Source organism: Myotis lucifugus, unplaced genomic scaffold (genome assembly GCF_000147115.1).
Source record: "Myotis lucifugus unplaced genomic scaffold, Myoluc2.0 scaffold_301, whole genome shotgun sequence".
NCBI classification, from domain to species: Eukaryota; Metazoa; Chordata; class Mammalia; order Chiroptera; family Vespertilionidae; genus Myotis; species Myotis lucifugus.
In genome coordinates this window covers 809,371-828,761 of record NW_005871349.1, presented here as the reverse complement: position 1 = coordinate 828,761, position 19,391 = coordinate 809,371, and the positions used below count along the sequence as shown (strand labels likewise).

The following is a 19,391-nucleotide window of genomic DNA, read 5'->3' as shown; positions in this document are numbered from 1 at the left end:
TGTAGTATCACAGTATCATAGGGGGGAAAGAAACCTGGTCTTCCCTTTAAGTAGTTGTCATGCCATACATATTTTTAAAATGTTACATTTTTTTAAAAGTCCTTGAAAATATAAAAATGAAGAAATCTTTAAGTGACTGCAGCTTGTTTACATGTGAAATTGATTTTCCTTCAGGGATAATGTATTTACATTCCTTCAAATGCTCTTGGTTAACTTTGTAACCTTGCATTTATTTCTGAGATGGTTAAATAGTGGAGCAAGTTTGGGACATAGACCAAACTGGCCCATAGGGGTTACTAACACCTTCAGGAGCACCACCAGCCAACCTGGCTAGCAAATCAAAGACTAATACACTTAACAGGTAGATATTATGATCATACTTACTCTGATGAGCATAGTATGAATTAACTAAAAAGGGGGATATAAAGATTTCATTTAATTCTGAATTTATAAAGTCTTGAAGAGCTTCAAAATTTTTTTTAACAGGAGATATCTCAAAGTATTATTTAAGAATAAAAAGGCCTACCAACTTGTCAAAGATAAAAGATTAATAGGGCAAGTCAGTGCTTTGGGAGACTAGACTTTTATAGTAAGTAATCAAATGACTTGTACAAAAATTATAAGGCATGATTGTAATTTGCTCCACTGTATAAAATATGCCATTACTTCCTCACATTGGCTAACTGGGGACAAGGCAATCCACATGAAAATATCTACGTCAGAGTCCCTAAAGTTTACACACACAAAAAAGTCTTAATTCTTCACCTCTGCCCTCCTCCCTCATATAAGTCTCATTCAGAAACAACCCCTTCTCAGAATGAGCATACGGGCCTCCAACTGGTCTGCTCAAAGGCACACAAGTTCCCTTAGGATGCTGCTTGCTAGTTTTTGTATCAAAAGGCTGAAGGTTCCCCCCTCCCCCAATTTTATTTTGTATTGGTTTCAGGTGTACAGCTTAGTGGTTAGACAATCATATACGTTACATAATGTTCCCCTCAGTATTCCAGTACCCCAACTGGTACCATACACAGTTATCACAATACTATTGATTATATTCCCTATGCTTTACTTACAACCCTGTGACTATTTTGTAACTACCAATTTGTATTTGTTAACCCCTTCACCTCTCTCACCCAGTCCTCCAAGCCTCTCCCTTCTGACAACCACCAGTTTGCTCTCTGCGTCTATGAGTCCATTTCAATTTTGTTTATTTTGTTCTTTAGATTCTACATACAAGTGAAATCATAGGCATTTGTTTTTCTCTGACATTACACTGAGCATAATACCCTCTACGTGCACCCATGCTGTTGCAAATGGTAAGATTTCATTCTTTTTTATGGCCAAGTATATTCCATTGTATTTATATGTACCACTTCTTTATCCAATATTCTGTTGAAGGGCCCCTGGATTGCTTCCATATCTTAACTGTTGTAAATAATGCTGCAATAAACATAGGGATGCATAAGTTCTTTCAAATTAGTGTTTTGGGTTTTTTAGATATATATCTAGAAGTGGAATCTCTGGGTCATAAAAAGGCTGAAGTTTTATATTATGTTTAGATTGCTCTTTTTCAATCATACAAGCAAGGTATAGGCTCAATCAATAAAGCAAAAACCTTTTACAAAGAATATAAACAATGTCGAAATTCTCCAATGCACCAAAATTTTAACTTACCAAAAGTTTTTTGCTTGGAACTGATGGCTTTCTATGCATGCAATAATGGTTTGCTGTCCATCTATTTTTTTACCATATACCTTGATGGCAAAGAAAACAAACATAAGAGTGAATTTAGGGCCACAGAAAGTTCAACTTTATAAATCTATACGATACTAAAAATTGTGTCTCTGGCAGGAACATATAATACTCAAATTAGAACACTTAATCACAGAGCCTTTGTGGATCATAAAAGAACTCACAATTAATAACATGCAATTTACTGAGTAAAACTGATTGTAAAGTAGTCATAAATATTCTAGATATACCATATTTTTCATTCCAAACACAAGTATCAGGAGAAGCATGAACATACAGATATCAATATGGCTGTTTCCATGTAAATAAAAACTAGACCTAGATTGTGATTATCATCTTTGTTTACTTCACAATCTCAGGGATTGCAATTTCTCTAGTCATTTAAAAAAGTATCTGGAAAAAGATGAGAAATTTACTTATAACTAAGAAAGATTGTTAAGAGAATGCCTATGATGATATGATGATGTTATTTTACCTCTAGCCTACTGCTTTAGAAGTAATGTTTAAATCGTGCTTTTCAATCCCCCAGGACAAGTGAGGACTCTCTAATTCAACTCTCTCAAATTAAATTTAACCACCTTATTTTTGAGTTATTCTTCCAAAATAATCCTAATCTACAAGGTTAGAGTTAAAAAAAGTATAAGGTATTTTAAGTTAGACTTTATTTCTCAAATAATTATTGAGCGCTAGAAACTTAAGAAACCATATGGATTTTTGTCTTAACCAGGAAACTTCTGAGAGTGAAACAGGGTTCTCTTGGTAATATTAATAACTAGAGGCCCGGTGCATGAAAATTCATGCACTGGAGGAGGGGTCCCTCAGCCCGGCCTGCCCCCTCTCACAATCCGGGAGCCCTCAGGGGCGGGAAGTGACCCGGCGATCAGGGAAAGGCGATGCCCCATCACACCTCTGCTGCTGCCACTGCCGGCAGCACAAGCCTTAGCCAGCCCTGGTTACCTGAGCCTCGGGCAGCCCTAGGTGGCTGGGCAGCTGCCATCCGAGGCTTGCCTGCGCCTTGGGCCGGCCCTGGGTGGCTGGAGGGCTGAGGAGACTGGGGGACTCTGGAGGCAGGCAGGGACTGGGAGCTGCCATCTTGTGGCTGTAGGCACTGCCATCTTTGAGGGCGTGGCAGTCAATTAGCATATTCCCTCTTTATTAGATAGGATTATGTTGGGACAGTAGGTATAAACCAAAACACATGGTCACCTTAGGTTGGAGAGACAGGCAGAGGCCAGGTCCATAGGGCCTTGAAAGCCATGTTCAGAAACCCAGATTCTATCCTAAGTGCAATGGAAAATTGATGAAGGATTTTAAATAGGGAATTTTCATGATCCGATTGGCATTTCAAAAGATCACTCTGGCTACAGAAATTACAGCACAAACTCACTGTGGGGGACTAAAAAGCCTATCTGGGTACAAACAATCTTATGAAAAGAGAGAGAGAAAAAAAGCTCTCCTACTTTCTAACTTATTTCATTCTGAAAATATAAAGATAGCTTAAACATATGAAAGAACATTATAAAACATAAGAAATTTTATTTTAAAAGACACGAGGATGTAACTCCACTTCCAAATAATTTTATTTGTTCTAAGATCTCATAGCTTAATAAAAAGAAGATTGATCAAAACTTATTGAGATGAATCATGAACATGAGATTAACCCCTAGAGTGCCAGGGAGCGTGATCGCGCTCCTCCTGTCTTTCGCCAAAAGTGCTGGGAGCGCTATTGCGCTCCTCCTGCAGTGTCCAGTTCTAAGTCTGCTTTTATTAGTGATGATGATATTGCTAAATATGTCAATTCTTGCTGTGAAGATGATGATTTTGTGGAAGATATTGAATATGTAACTTCATTTACTTGCGATTCATAATTTTTTTCCTAAACTGCTGTAAAATCAGCAAAAATGCCTTGGCAATTTTAGCATAGTTCCTAGGATATTGGTTGGCACTCAAAGGGTTAAAAAATCTCATCATAACTGTGCTCTTCTAATCAATATATGGGAATTCCTACTTGAATTTAATTCAAGGTACAGCATTTTTCCACTCTGGGCTATCATAATATATTTACTATTTAGAATTTCTTGAAAAAAAAAATAAACATTCTTGAAAATATTTACTTCAAGAAAAAAAAAAAGAATGACAAGTTCTATAAATTACTATAAAATTCAAGAGACCATAAAAACACTGTCAGAAGACGAAAGGAAAAGGTGACTTTCACTGATGACTTACAGTGCAGACCCCATTCGGATAATGTTCTTTTACATAAGCTCGCAGAGCAGTTTCTACTGAAGTTCTCCATGATTCAATTGCATTCTCTGCTTCATACGGTCTTGGATCAGTCGCTTCCTTTCTTAAGTGATCAAATTTGAAACAGATTCTATTTTTTGGATCCAAAAACTTTCCATTTCCCACATCGCCATGTTCTGTTATCAATACCTTCAATGATACAATAAATATTGGGAAAAAAGTATTTAGCATTTAAGGGGTCAATGGGGAAAAAGGGGGACATCTGTAATACTTTCAACAATAAAGATAAATGTTTAAAAATACCATTTAAATACTAATATATATTAATATACATTCACTTAAGCTTTTCCCTTAAAACTATAAAATAAATCTACTCCAAACAACTGATTTAACTAAATGGCACAACTACTTCAAATGAGTAGACTTTTATAAAGACAATGAGGCTACTTTCATTCATCTTGGATCAGTGGATCTGATTTAATAACTTCTAGCTCCCAGTGAAAAAAATGTATTCTTCTAATACATCGTTGGAGTCAGATCTATGAATAGCTTACTATTTCTGTTATCATTCTCCAGTTCCTCAAATCTAAGGAAGTGACAATAATTAACCTTTGATGAGGATGATTACAAGAATGGTTTTAATCCAGTGAAACTCCTCTTGTGTGTCCTACATTGTTGTTGGGCCACAATCTCATCTACTGTGAAGTGCCTCCCTCTTGTTTCTATAAACTAGTCATTGACATTTATTTTCAATTGACTCCAAATTTTTTGAAATGTATTTTATTTATCTACATTTATATTACATATGCATGAGACATTTTCTGATTTAAAAAATTTCCCTTGCAATTCTCCAATTTTTGACTCCTTATCTACATCAGGACTTCCCCATCTCTCTGATGTAAATCATGAAAACACAGAATGTATCCTTCTAAATTTCATTCGGCCACATAGTATATAGATAAATATATACATATCTATGTATACATATAAATGCATACAGGGTTTTTTTTGTTATTGTTTTATATGAATACAATAAAAATGCATGCACACACACATTTTTCTGCATCTGGCTTTTTTCAACATCAATACCTCATAGAAATTCTTCAAAGTCAACTGCTAAACGTCACCATTCTTTTTAATGGTTGCATAATATCCCATGATGTGGATATAACAATTTATTCTGCCATTCTACTATTAATGGCCATCTCTTTATTTTCAGGCTATTTTCTTTTTTGGGGGAAGTGAGGGGACATTAAAAATATTGAAATAAGTATTACTGTACATATATTTTAACATACTGATATTTTTACTTCCACTAAGATGCTTCTATTTCTCTTGGATAGATCCCCAACAGTGGAAATAGAGTTAGATGTTGTTGTTGTTGCTTTTTTTTAAAATAACTGTAACAAACCACATATGAATAATACATGAGATATGTTTCCCTTCATATTATCACAATCAATAGGCATACAGTTCCTTTTTTCAGTCTGATGGGTAGAAAATATATTTCATTACTTTATATCTTTGACTCCTGACAGATCTAGACATCTTTTGATATTTAGTGGGGCCATTTGCTCTTCTGTGAGCAAATATCCTTTAATATTTTTCTTCTTTTTTCTTATTAATTTATACATGTGGTTTTTTTAAGGTAACTGTTTCATTCTACGGTTAAAATAATTATTATCAGCAAAAATGCCCATCTTCTCTCTCTCTCTTTTTTTTTTTTTAACAGAGAGGAAGGGAGAGGGATAGAGAGTTAGAAACATCGATGAGAGAGAAACATCTATCAGCTGCCTCCTGCAAACTCCCCACTGGGGATGTGCCCGCAACCAAGGTATATGCCCTTGACCGGAATCGAACCTGGGACCCCCCAGTCCGCAGGCCGATGCTCTATCCACTGAGCCAAACCGGTTAGGGCCCATCTTCTCTTTTATAAAGTTTCTGGGTTTCCAGTCTTATTTAAAGCTAGAGGCCCAGTGCACGACATTCATGCACTAGGGGTGGGGGTCCTTCAGCCTGGTATGAGCCCTCTTGCATTCCAGGATCCCCCGAGGGGTCCTTAGCGCTGCAGTGGAGGTGGGAGAGGCTCCCGCCACTGCCGCTGTGCTCGCCAGCTGTGAGTCCAGCTTATGGCTCAGTGGCTCTCCCCTTGTGGGAGTGCACTGACTATGAAGGGACAGCTCTTGCGTTGAGCGTCTGCCCCCTGTTGGTCATTCCATCGTTTGGTCGATATGCACATTAGGATTTTATTATATAGGAGGGATGGTCTTCCCTGTCCCTATCTTGTACATGTTTTTAAAATTTTAGTCACTTTACACATTAGAAGTTTTTTTCTTTTAATCTTTTTGTTTGTTTGTTTCTTAATCCTCACCTGAGGATATCCTATCTAATAATAGACAAACATGGTAATTAACCGTAACTTCACTACCCTTCCCATTGGGTAATCAAGGCGATATGCAAATTAACTGCCAACCAAGATGGCGGCCGGCAGCCAGGCAGCTAAAGCGAACAGGAGGCTTGCTTGCTCCAGTGATGGAGGAAGCCAACATTCCCCGCCTGCCGCTGCCGGCCTCTGAGCTGCAGTCTAAGAAACAATGTTGCAATTATAGAAGCTAAACAAGCTCCATATACCTGCTTTCAGCCAGCTTCGGCCTCAGAGCTTAGAGCGGCAGTGATGGCAACAATGTTTTAATTATAGAAACTAAACAAACCCCAATACCTGCTTTCAGACAGCCGCAGCCTCAGAGCTGGAGCCGGGCCTCCGAGCTGGAGCCGGCTCTCAGCTCCAGTGACAGCTATAGAAGGTAAATAAATCCCAGAATAAAAAACAAAAACAAAAACAAAAACAAAAAAACAGAAAAAAAGGAGAGGCTGGGAGCTTCAGTTGCCCGCCAGCCTGAAAACGGCCCTCAGCCCCTCACCCAGACTGGCCAGGCACACCAGTGGGGACCCCCACCCTGAAGGGGGTGTGACCAGCTGCAAATAGCCATCAGCCCCTCACCCAGGCTGGCCAGGCACCCAAACGGGACCCGCACCCTGATCTGGGACACCCTTCAGGGCAAACCAGCCGGCCCCCACCCGTGCACCAGGCCTCTATCCTATATAGTAAAAGGGTAATATGCAAACTGACCCTAACAGCAGAAGGACTGGGAATGACTGGTCACTATGACACACACTGACCACCAGGGGGCAGACGCTCAATGCAGGAGCTGCCCTCTGGTGGTCAGGGCGCTCTCACAGGGGGGAGCTCTGCTCAGCCACAAGCCAGGCTGATGGCTGCCAGTACAGCGGTGGTGGTGGGAGCCTCTCCCGCCTCCTCAGCAGCGCTAAGGATGTCTGACTGCAGCTTAGGTCTGCTCCCCGCTGGCAAGTGGACATCCCCCGAGGGCTGCCAGGCTGCCAGAGGGATGTCTGATTGCCATCTTAGGCCCAATCCCCCGGGGAGCAGGCCTAAGCCAGCAGGTGGTCATCCCCTGAGGGGTCCCAGACTGCAAGAGGCACAGGCCGGGCTGAGGGGGCCCCCCCTCCCCCCCTGAGTGCACAAATTTTTGTGCACTGGGCCTCTAGTCCTATATAATAAAGAGGCAATATGCAAATTGACCATCATCCCAACACACAAGATGGCCGCCCCATGTGGTAAAGTTGTGGGCGATCAGGCCAGCAGGGGAGGGCAGTTAGGGATCGGGCCTAAATGGGCAGTGAGACATCCCTCGAGGGGTCCCAGATTGGAGAGGGTGCAGGCTGGGCTGAGGAACACACACCCTGCCCCCCGTGCACGAGTTTCATGCACCGGGCCTCTAGTATATATATTTTTCCATTGATTTCTTCGAGAGAGTGGAAGAGAAAGGAAAAGACAGAGAGAAATATCTGTGTAAGAGAAACACGTCTATTGGTTACCTCCTGCACACGCCCTGACCAGGGCATGGGCTGGGGAGGATCCTGCAATCAAAGTACATGCCCTTAATTGGAATCGAACCTAGGAACTTTTGGTCCACAGGCCGACGCTCTATCCACTGAGCCAAACTGGCTAGGGCTTCTTTTAATCTTCACCTGAAGATATGTTTATTGATTTTTTAGAGAGAGAGAAAAGGGGAAAGGGGGAGAGAAAGAGAAATATCGATCTGTTGCCTCCCAGGGATTAAACCCACAACCTAGATATGTGCCCAGACTCGAACCTGCAACCTTTTGGTGTATGGGATGACTCTCCAAGCAACTGAGCCATCTGACCTGTGCCATTTTACATATTTTAAATCCAGATGAAATTTATTTCTGTATATTGCATGAGACAGAGATTCAACTTAACTTTTTCTTGATAGAAACCAGTTGTGCCAATATCTTTTATTAAATGTCTAAATTATAACCTTGTCACATATAGAAATTTCCATATATTTTGGGACTAAATCATGGTTCTATATACTGCTCTACTGATTTGTCTACTCAATACAATACCACCCTGATTTAACTTTATATTGGTTGTAAAGGTTCTTGTGCTATCTGTATCTAGTAAGGCAATTCTTACTGTTCTTACATTTTTCTAAGCATGCATTTTTTCACATAAACCTTATAAAAATTCTAATTAAAAAACTATTAGGATTGTAATCAAGCTACATTAAATTCATATTTTAATTTTTAAATAATTTAACTTTTGTCTGGCCGATGTGGCTTAGTGGTTGAGCGTTGCCGCATGAACCAAGAGCTCAAGGTTCAATTCCTGGTCAGGGCACATGCCCAGGTTGCGAGCTTAATTCCCATAGGGGGCGTACAGGAGGCAGCTGATTGATAATTCTCCCATCATTGATGTTTCTATCTCTCTCTCCTTTTCCCTTCCTCTCTGAAATCAGTAACAACATGTTCCAAAAATAATTTAACTTTCTATCTCAAAATGAAATGTGGTGTGCCTTTCCATTGTTCAGATGTTTTATGTGTTTCAAGAAGACAACCACCATTTTCTTCATAATCCTATTTCTTTCTTGTCAAGGTTTTTCCTAGGTTAATGTCTAATTTCACTGCTACTTAAAATGGAATTCCACCTCCTCCAACCATTTCTAGTTTAAAGTACTTACTTGCTACAACAGAGAAAAACTAATGAGTTTTGTATTCTTACCTTAACTTCATCTTATGGAATTCTTTTAAGTCTAGTGGGGTTTTTTTTTTGGCTTAGGAGGTTAATTTGGAGGTTAATTTTACTCAAATCTCTCAGTATTTCCAAATATATAAATCATATCACCTATGAGTTTTTCTCTTCTTTTCTAAAGCTTTTGAAAGTTCTCGTTTTCTTGTCGTATTTGCTATACCTCCATTTTATTAAAAATAATAATAATAGACATACCTGGTTAACTTTTCTGTTAACTAAAGTTATTTGTGTTTGTAGTTTATGCTATTTACTATTGGTTTTTGTTAAACAAGCTATTGTATTTAAGAGTTTTTTTTTCTATCCATATCTTTACTTAGGGTGTTTGTAATGAACTAGCTGCTGAATTTTTCAAATTCCTTTTCACTGTCTATTAATATATCATAAGGAAACCCTGATTTGTTGGTCAATAGATAATCTATAATAATAAAAGCATAATATGCTAATTAGACCAGGCAGCCAAACGACCTTCTGGACATCCTCCAGGACGACCTTGTGGATGAAGCTGGGGCTGTGAGGGCTGAGGCAAGCTGCCACGGCTGTGAGGGCCGAGCCCCTTGCATGAATTTCATGCATCGGGCCTCTAGTATCAATATATTGGATAAAGCAAAAAACAAATACCACCAAAAATCCCACACTAGGCCCGACCCCCCCACCCCCTGCCACAACTCATAGACACAGATAACAATATGGTGACTTCCAGAGGGAAAGGGTGTGGGGACAGGTAGAAGAGGAAACAGGGAGGGTAAATGGTAATGAAAGGAGACTTGACTTGGGGTGGTGAATACACAATACAATATACACATGATATATTTTTGTACACCTGAAACCCATATAATTTTATTAACCAATGTCACCCTAGTAAATTCAATTAAAAAAGAGAAAAATTCAAAGAAAAGGCCCATTTTTTCCCCTCTACATTAACTCAAAGAAAAACTATTTTAGGCTTAAATCAGGATTTCTCAACCTTAGCACTATTGAAATTTGGGGCTGGATAATTCTTGGTAGAAGGAGGCTGTCCTGTGTATTGTAGAATGGTAGCAGCATTGCTGGCCTCTAGTCAGTAGATGCCACTAGCACCACCCCCCTAGGTGTAACAATGAAGATTGTCTTCAACCATTATCAAATATGTGCAGAGGCACCCCTGTTTGAGAAGCACAGGCCTAAATTATCCAGAAATAGGTTTCTCTACAGGTAAAGTAGAATTGAGTATTTATCTTTTATCTGATCTTCTTAATCAGAATGCAAAACTGAAAAGTGGTTTGTTATTTTGATGCCCTGATTATCTATCTGTTCAGTTCCATTTGATAGCTCAAAACAGGGAGTTTTTTATCCTATTCCTCTGCTTCTGGCAGGCTTGCTCCTTTGCTGTTCGTTATCTTTTCGACATTATAGATGCTTAATGATCTGTCTGATGTTCTATACCCTGTGAGGTCTGGATAATTTCTCAGTCTTTTGGGGAGGCAGCTATTGTGCTGCTGAAGTTTCCATTCCTCCCTTTTAGGTTATCATCTTTTCTAATTTAAGACCCAAGCTGAGCCCACATAACTACTTGGAAAGGTTGGAGTCTCTGGTTGATTTGATCAGTATGGACACACAGTTTAGGAAGCGAAACTGTTGGCTTTGAGATTATAAATGTAATTGTTCAAAGGAATCCTATAATCACAAACTGTTTTTTACATATGTGCAGTGACTGGAAGATAGCAGTTTGTTTTGGGAAGGATTTTACTATCTGTTTGAAGTAAAAAGTGGCTCTAGTATACAAAACATTTAAACCAAATTGTTATGCTTTATAATGCACTCTGCAAACATCAGTTCTGGGAAAATAAAGGCATCCTCCAAGGCAGGGTAATAAACACTTTTGGGAGTTGTAAATCCATGCAGGCTCCAGAAATATGTGCCTTCCATGGGCTGGAAAATTCTGAATTAACAACAAATAATGAGAGAGTGTAAAAAAGAATTCAAGTACACAGACTTTATTTTCACAAAGTTTATGATGTAGTAAAGAGATTTAAGATATAAAATTGAGATTGCAAATTGATAGCCAGCAGGCTAAATTGGTACCATTGGGAAGGAGGACAGGGGAGACCAATATAATGCCTTATATTAAACCACCCTCACATTCCAATAATAAATTCTATTCAATTTTGGCATATAATTCTTTTTATATATTCCTGGATTCTATTTGTTAATATCTATTTAAAACTCTTAAATCCAAAGTCATACGTGAAATTACTCAAGTTTGCTTTTTTGTTTTATCTTTATTAATTTTAAATATTAAAATTATGCTAGGTTCAGAAAATGAGTTTGGGAGCTATCCAACATTTTTAAAAGATTTTTCTTGTTTCTGAGACCCAGCAAATCTTTTAGTGATTTATCTTGAGAAAACAACAGTCAATGTGCCTGGAGGTACAAAGGTGTTCAATACAGCACTGTGTATAACATAAAAAAACACACAAAAAACTCCTAGAGAGCAGGCAGACAGCTGGGGGAAGAATGGGTGTTGGAAGTGATTGAGCAAAAAGAGAGAGAGAACTCATGGGCATGGACAACAGTGTGGTGATTGCAGGGGTTGCAGGGAGGTTGGAGGAGGTGTGGAGTTGGAAGAGGTCATAGAGGGAACAAATGGTGATGGGAAAAATTAAATTAAAAAACAGAACAAAATAAAACAAAACAAAAAACACCCAAGAAACCAAAATCTCATGAGAAAGAAAAGCTCTGATATAATTTGCCATTGAGAACTAATTGTTAATCAACTACAATAAACACACACAAAAACATTCAAACACATGGAAGCTAAATAGCTTGCTATTAAATAATGAATGGGTTATCAAAAGAGATCAAAGAAGAAATAAAAAACATCCTGGAAACAAATGAAAATGAACACACAACAACCCAAAATCTATGGGACACACTAAAAGCAGTCCTGAGAGGAAGTTCATAGCATTACAGGCCTACCTCAGAAAGAAAAAAAACATGTAATAAGTTATCTAACCCTACAACTTAAAAAGTTAGAAAGAGAAAAACAAGAAAATTCCAAAGTAGAAGGAAGAAAATAATAAAGATCAGAGTGGGAACAAATGACATAGAGAGTCTAGCCAGACCCATAAAGAAACAAAAAGAGAGACCCAAATAAACTAAATCAGAATAAAAGAGGTGAAGTAACAACTCACCCCACATAAATACAAAGGATTATAAAAGAATACTATGAACAACTATATTCCAATAAAATGGACAATCTGGACAAAATGGACAAATTTAGAAAAATAGAATTTTCTAAAACTCAAGCAGGAAGAATCAGAAAATCTGAATATGCTGATAAATACTGATGAAACTGAAGCAGTAATAATAATAAAAAAAACTTTCAGCAAACAAAAGTCCTGATCCAGATGGCTTCACAGGGGAATTTTACCAAACATTTAAAGAACTATCACCTATCCCCCTCAAACAATTCCAAAAAATTCAAGAGCAAGGAACACTTCCAAGCTCTATGAGGCCAGCATTACCCTAACTCCAAAAGCAGATAAAGACACTACAAAGAAAGAGAATTACAGGCCAATATCCCTGATGAACATAGATGCTAAACTCCTCAACAAAATGTTAGCAAATCAAATCCAGCAGTACATTAAAAAGATCATATCCCATAACCAAGGGTGATTTATTCCAGGGATGCAAGGCTGATACAATATTCGCAAGTCAATAAATGTGATACATCACATAAACAGATTGCAAGACAAAAATAACATGATCATATGATCATAGATAGAGATGCAGAAAAAGCATTTGACAAAATCCAACACCCCTTTCTGATAAAAACTCTCAGCAAAGTGGGAATAGAGGGATCATACCTCAACATAATGAAAACCACATATGACAAACCTATAGCCAACATCATACTCAATGGGCAAAAACTAAAACCATTTCTCGAACTACAGGAACAAGACAGGAATGCCCTCTTTCACAGCTCTTATTCAACACAGTACTGGAGTCCTAGCCATAGCAATCAGATAAGAAAAAAAAAGGTATCCAAATTGGAAAGGAGGAAGTAAAACTGTCATTATTTGCAGATAACATGATATTGTACATAGAAAACTCTAAAGACGCCATAAAAAATTACTAGGTTTCATAAATGAATTTGGCAACATAGCAGGATACAAAATTAACACCCAGAAATTGATGGCATTATTATATACCAATAATGAACTCTCAGGAAGAGAAACTAAACAAACAATCCCATTTACCATGGCAAAAAAAGGAGGTAAAAGACCTGTACTCAGAAAACTACAAGACATTGAAAAAAGAGAGAGAGGCAGATATAAACAAGTGGAAGAATATACCATGTTTATGGATTGGCAGACTCAACATCATTAAAATGTCCATACTAACCAAAGCAATCTATAGATTCAATGCAATCCCTATTAAAATACCAAGGGCATATTCCACAGATCTAGAACAAACACTCCAAAATTTTTAAGAGACCAAAAAAGACCCCAAATAGCCACAACAATCTTGAGAAAGAAGAACAAAGTTGGAGGGATTACAATACCAGGTATCAAGTCATACTACAAAGCCAGTGTACACAAAACAACCTGGTACTGGCACAAGAACCGGCATATAGGTCAATGGAACAAAACAGAGAACCCAGAAAACAACCCAAGCCATTATGCTCAATTAATATTTGACAAAGGAGGCAAGAGCATACATTGGAATAAAGACAGTTTCTTCAATAAATGGTATTAGGAAAATTGGACAGGTAAATGCAAAAAAATGAAACTAGATCACCAACTAACACATACACAAGAATAAACTCAAAATAGGTAAAAGACTTAAATGTAAGTTGTGAAACTATAAAAATATCAGAAGAAACCAGAGGCAGCAAAATCTCAGACATCTCTCATATCAACATGTTTGCAGATACATCTCTTAGGGCAAAGGAAACCAAGTAGAAAATAAACAAATGGGACTACATCAAAATAAAAAGTTTCTGCACAGCAAAAGAAACTATCAACAAAACGAAAAGGGAGCCCCCTGCATGGGAGAACATATTTGCCAATGATATATCCGATAAGGGGTTAATCTCCAATGTATGCAGGGAACTCATACAACAAAAGGAAGACAAACAATCCAATTAAAAAATGGACAAAGGACCTAAATGACAATTCTCCAAGGTGGACATACAGAAGGCCAAGAGACATATGAAAAAATGCTCAAAGTCACTAATCACCCAAGAGATGCAAATTAAAAAGACAATGAGGTATCACTTTACACCTGTCAGAAAGGTTATTATCAACAAATCAACAAATGATAAGTGCTGGCGGAACATAGGGAAAAAGGAATCCTAGTACACTGCAGGTGGGAATGTAGACTGGGCCAGCCAATGTGGGAAACAGTATGGAGTTCCCTCAAAAAAATTAAAAGTGGAACTCCCATTTGACCCAATGATCCCACTTCTAGGAATGTATCCTAAGAAATCAGAAACACCAATCAGAAAGAATGTATGGCCCTAGCCAGTTTGGCTTAGTGGATAGAGCATTGGCCTGTAATAGAAGGGTCCTGGGTTTGATTCTGGTCAAGGGCACATGCCGAGGTTGTGGGCTTGATCCCCAGTGTGGGATGTGCAGGAGGCACCCGGTCAATAAATCTCTCTCATCACTGATGTTTCTATCTCTTTCCCTCTCCCTTTGTCTCTGAAATCAATAAAAATATTTTTTTAAAAAGAGCAAAAAGAAAGGATGTATGCACCCCTACGTTCATAGCAATACCATTTACAATAACTAAGATCTGGATAGAGCCCAAGTGCCCATCAGTAGATGAGTGGATAAAAAAGCTGTGGTACATTTACACAATGGGATACTATGCAGCAGTAAAAAAGAAGGATCTCTTACCCTTTGAGACAGCATGGAGGGAACTGGAGAGTATTATGCTAAGTGAAATAAATCAGTCAGAGAAAGACAAGTATCACATGATCTCACTCATATGTGGAATCTAATAAACAAAATAAACTGATGAAAAAAACAGATCCAGAGACACAGAAGCATGAAACAGACTGTGGAATCTCAGAGGGAAGGTGGGGCAGGGTGGATGGGTGGGAAGAGGTCAACCAAAGAACTTGTATGCATAAATGCATAACCCAAGGATACAGACTATAGGGTGCTGAAGGCCAGGGGTGGGGGTAGGGGGTGGGACTAGAAGAGGACAATGGGGTAAAAAAGAGGACATATGTAATACTTTCAACAATAAAGATTTAAAAAAGACAAAAACAACAACTGATGGTTAGTACTCTCTCTTATGTGTCACCTTCCAGTTCCTTCTTCATAATATTTTATATAAATTGTGCTTCACATAAGCACAATATGAATTAATACAATCATGGTTCAATTATTAATAACTCTAAACCAATAAAATATAAAGTAAGAATGCTAGTGATCTTTTGTGTCTTTTCTTAGCAATTCTAACTTGAACTTCAAGAAAAAAAAATTTAATATTTACTAAATGCTACTCACATAAAGAACTGGAGAATTCTAGAGCAACCAAATTATGTATAAACTAGAGGCCCAGTGCATGAAGGCTGGTCCCTCAGCCCAGCCTTCCCCCTCTCACAGTCCGGGAGCCCTCAGGGGCGGGAGGCGACCCGGCGATCAGGGGAAGGCGACGCCCCCATCACACCTCTGCTGCTGCCACTGCTGGCAGCACAAGCCTCGGCCGGCCCTGGTTACCTGAGCCTCGGGCGGCCTGGCAGCTGCCATCCAAGGCTTGCGTGTGCCTTGGGCCGGCCCTGGGCGGCTGAGGTGACTGGGTGCCGCCATCTTGGGGCTGTGGACGTCACCATCTTTGAGGGCGTGACAGTCTATTAGCATATTCCCTCTTTATTGGCTGTTGGCACCGCCATTTTGTGAGGGTGTGATGGTCAATTAGCATATTCCCTCCTTATTAGATAGGACTAGAGGCCTGGTGCACAAATTCGTGCATGGGCGGGGGGGGGGGGTCGTCTACCTCCTGCCCCTATGGGGGCCGATTGGGGCTGGGCTGGTTGGGGCGAGGGAACGTGAGAGGTTGGCCGCCCGGCCCCGCCCCCTGTGCAGGGGGCAATTGGGGGCTGGGCTGTCCGGGGGGAGGGGCTGCAGGAGGTTGGGGGGCCCATTGGGGCCATGATTGGGATGGTTGGCCACCGAAGTGCATGTTATAACAAGAGGACATTTCGGTCATTCTGTCATTCTGGTCGCTTGGCTTTTATATATATAGATCTTACTAATATATATTCTAGATTTTGAATTACTATTGGATTAAGTTTTTGCTATGAAAAACCAAAAGAGTAGATTTAGAGCAATTTTCTAAAATCTTAGAACACTTTTTTTTATATCACTGCACAATTCTTACAGGATAATATTAACCACTGTAAATGAAATGAACAGACCCCATGTTTATATGAAACATACCTGATCTTCATAACCTTCAATTTTTACTGGAGTAAACTGGTCCAAGTTATACTGTGCAAATGCACTACAAAAGAAAAAGGCCAATTACTAAAAATTACTTACTTAATACCCTTTTAAAAAATCACAGTCAGACAATTCACCTGTCAACAAAAGTCACATGGCAAGTTAAATAAAATTATAACTCTCCATTAATGATACACACACACACACACACACACACACACACACACACACACACACACGAGACCCAGTGCAATTCATGCACTGGGGGTGGGGTGGGGGGGGAGGAGGCTGTCCCTCAGCCCGGCCTGCCCCCTCTCACAGTCCGGGAGCTCTCAGGGGATATCCTACTGCCCAGTTGCCTCTATGGGAGGCAATTGGGCAGATAAAGGGAAGGCACCACCCCCATCACCCCGCCGCCGCCGCTGCCTCTGACCTCCCTCTGCGGGAGGCGACTGGGCCGATCAGGGGAAGGCACTGCCCCCATCACCCTGATGCTGCTGCCACTGCTGGCCGCCACGGCTGCTGGCCCTCCTCGGCCCTTGCAGCCACAACCCCTGTGGATTTGTCCGGAAGATGTCCGGTCTATCCGGTCTAATTAGCATATTATCCTTTTATTAGTGTGTGTGTGTGTATGTTAATCCTCATCCAAGGATATTTTTCCCATGGATTTTTTTAGAGAGAGTGGAAGGGAGGGGGAGAAACACAGAGAGAGAAACATAGATGTGAGATACAATGATTGGTTACCTCCCATAGGCGCCCAACCGGGACCAGAGATCAAGCCTGCAACCAAGGTACGTGCTCTTAACTGGAATTGAACCTAGAACCTTTCAGTCCATGGGCTGATGCTCTATCCACTGAGCCAAACAGGCCAGTGCATGATCTTATATTTTTAAAACTGATGAATGATATCTAGCTTTCAATGTTTAGCAAAAGAAAATTAAATGAGTTAATGTAATTAGTCTCTTCATTCAAAACCCTGAAAATAAAGGTTATCCCTCTATAAGATACATATCCAATTATTCAGGCATATATTTAGTATAAAACATACCAGGGAACAAAGTAGGTGCTGTGAGAGAGCAAAGAGCAATTAGACTGATCCTATAATAAAAGGTCTTACAGTTGAATAGGAGAGATAATAGATAAATAAATGTAAGACAGAGTAGAAAGTACATAAGACAATGACCAGTAAAGCATTATGGAGAACATATATATTTAAATTGCATTCTGCTGAAGCAAGGGTAAGAAGGGAAAAGAATTAGGAGTGATTTTATAATGGATGTGATACTGAGAAATAGCTCTGAAATAAGAGGTAGGCTCTCTGGTCTTAAAAAAATTGGAGGAATGGGGAGAAAAGAGAATACTATTATTTCAATGACAAGGACCAAGATGAGCAAAACACACAATAGGTTAGGTTCTACATCACAGAAAGCACCAAGCTCAACACCTAGCACATAGCAGGTGTTTGGTTATAGTTACTGAATTGAAAGGCTAGAATGATGGAATAATTACTTCAATAGTTACTGAATTGAAAGGCTAGAATGATGGAATAATTACTTCATTTGGGAGGCAAAGAATAATCAGAGAAGTGTTTTGAGAAAGGATAACCCTAGAACTACTTCTAAAAAAGATTAATTTGGCAGCAGTGTGTATGACAAATTGGTCAGTGAAGCAACTGCAGCCAGAACTGCAGATTACTCTGAATGGCCAAGACATCCACTGAATTTTCAGGTATTAGCTACTAAATCTCCTCTAGAGAGGAATGTTTGGTTGACCAAAGCAACACTGATGAGTTAACAAGAGATTAATAAATGTAAAAATAGCAAAGTAGAATTAAATTACCAGTTATAAATTCCCGACACTGCATGTTCAAAGATGGGGGTAAATATAGAAATTCATGAAGGGAGGGGATAGTGAAAGAAGTATCTATTCACTTCTGATTTTCTTAATTCATTAAAATTCTAATTTTCCTGGGAATAGCCTCAATACAGCCAATCATGTAATAATCCTTAAATGAATTTATCTCAAAAGTATGTTTAAGATAAAAAACAAACAGAAAGTACAGTCATGCACCATGTAAAAATATTTGTTGATGAATCATATATATGATGATGGTCCCATATTAAAATGGAGATGAAAATATCCTATCACCCAGTGTCGTCACAGCCCAATGCAGTAATGCTGGTGTAAAACAAACCTACTGTGCTCTAGTCATATAAAAATGTAACAATACTTATGTAAAGTACAGTACATAAATACTTTATAATGATAATAAGCAAATGTTATTCATTTATGTACTTACTATGCTATACTTCTAATTGTGATTTTGGAGTGTACCCTTTCTAGTTATAAAAAGTTTGCTGTAAAACGATGCCGTATTATGCCAGCAGCCTCAGACGTTTTGCTTTCCCGTCCTTGATTCTATCATTTCTCTTGTACTTGATTTAATCTTGTGTTGTTTTGTGTAATAACATGCTGTACATGTTTGTAGCCTAGGAATAAGAGGCTATAGCATATAGCCTGGGTGTGTAAGTAGGCTAAACCATCTAGGTTTGTGTAAGTACAATTTTGTATGACAAAATCGCCTAATGACACATTTCTCAGAACACATGTCCCTGTTGTTAAGCGGCACATGACTGTATTCTAAATCACTAAAATTTAGGATTAATTTTCCAGTAAAAGACATATTTAAATAATAAATATGGATAGTAATTTGGTCTAAGCTTTTTACTAGCCCATAATAAAAACTCTATCTATTACTTCAGGAATAGGGATAACAGGGAATCTGAAAGGAGACATGATATGATAGATTAAATTTTAACATAAAT

The 19,391-nt window shown here is 39.0% G+C and overlaps 1 protein-coding gene across 1 annotated transcript in view; it reads right to left on the bottom strand.

Annotated features, from left to right (window-relative positions):
• The window catches only part of CAPZA2 (capping actin protein of muscle Z-line alpha subunit 2), a 43,866-nt gene that overhangs the window by 8,382 nt on the left and 16,093 nt on the right, over positions 1 to 19,391 (bottom strand). Inside the window, exons 4-6 of the mRNA XM_023763798.1 lie at positions 16,564 to 16,627; positions 3,979 to 4,185; positions 1,675 to 1,754 (exon numbers count right to left, since the gene is read on the bottom strand). Coding sequence (XP_023619566.1) covers positions 1,675 to 1,754; positions 3,979 to 4,185; positions 16,564 to 16,627 — 351 coding nt within the window. The remainder of the gene's footprint in view (positions 1 to 1,674; positions 1,755 to 3,978; positions 4,186 to 16,563; positions 16,628 to 19,391) is intronic.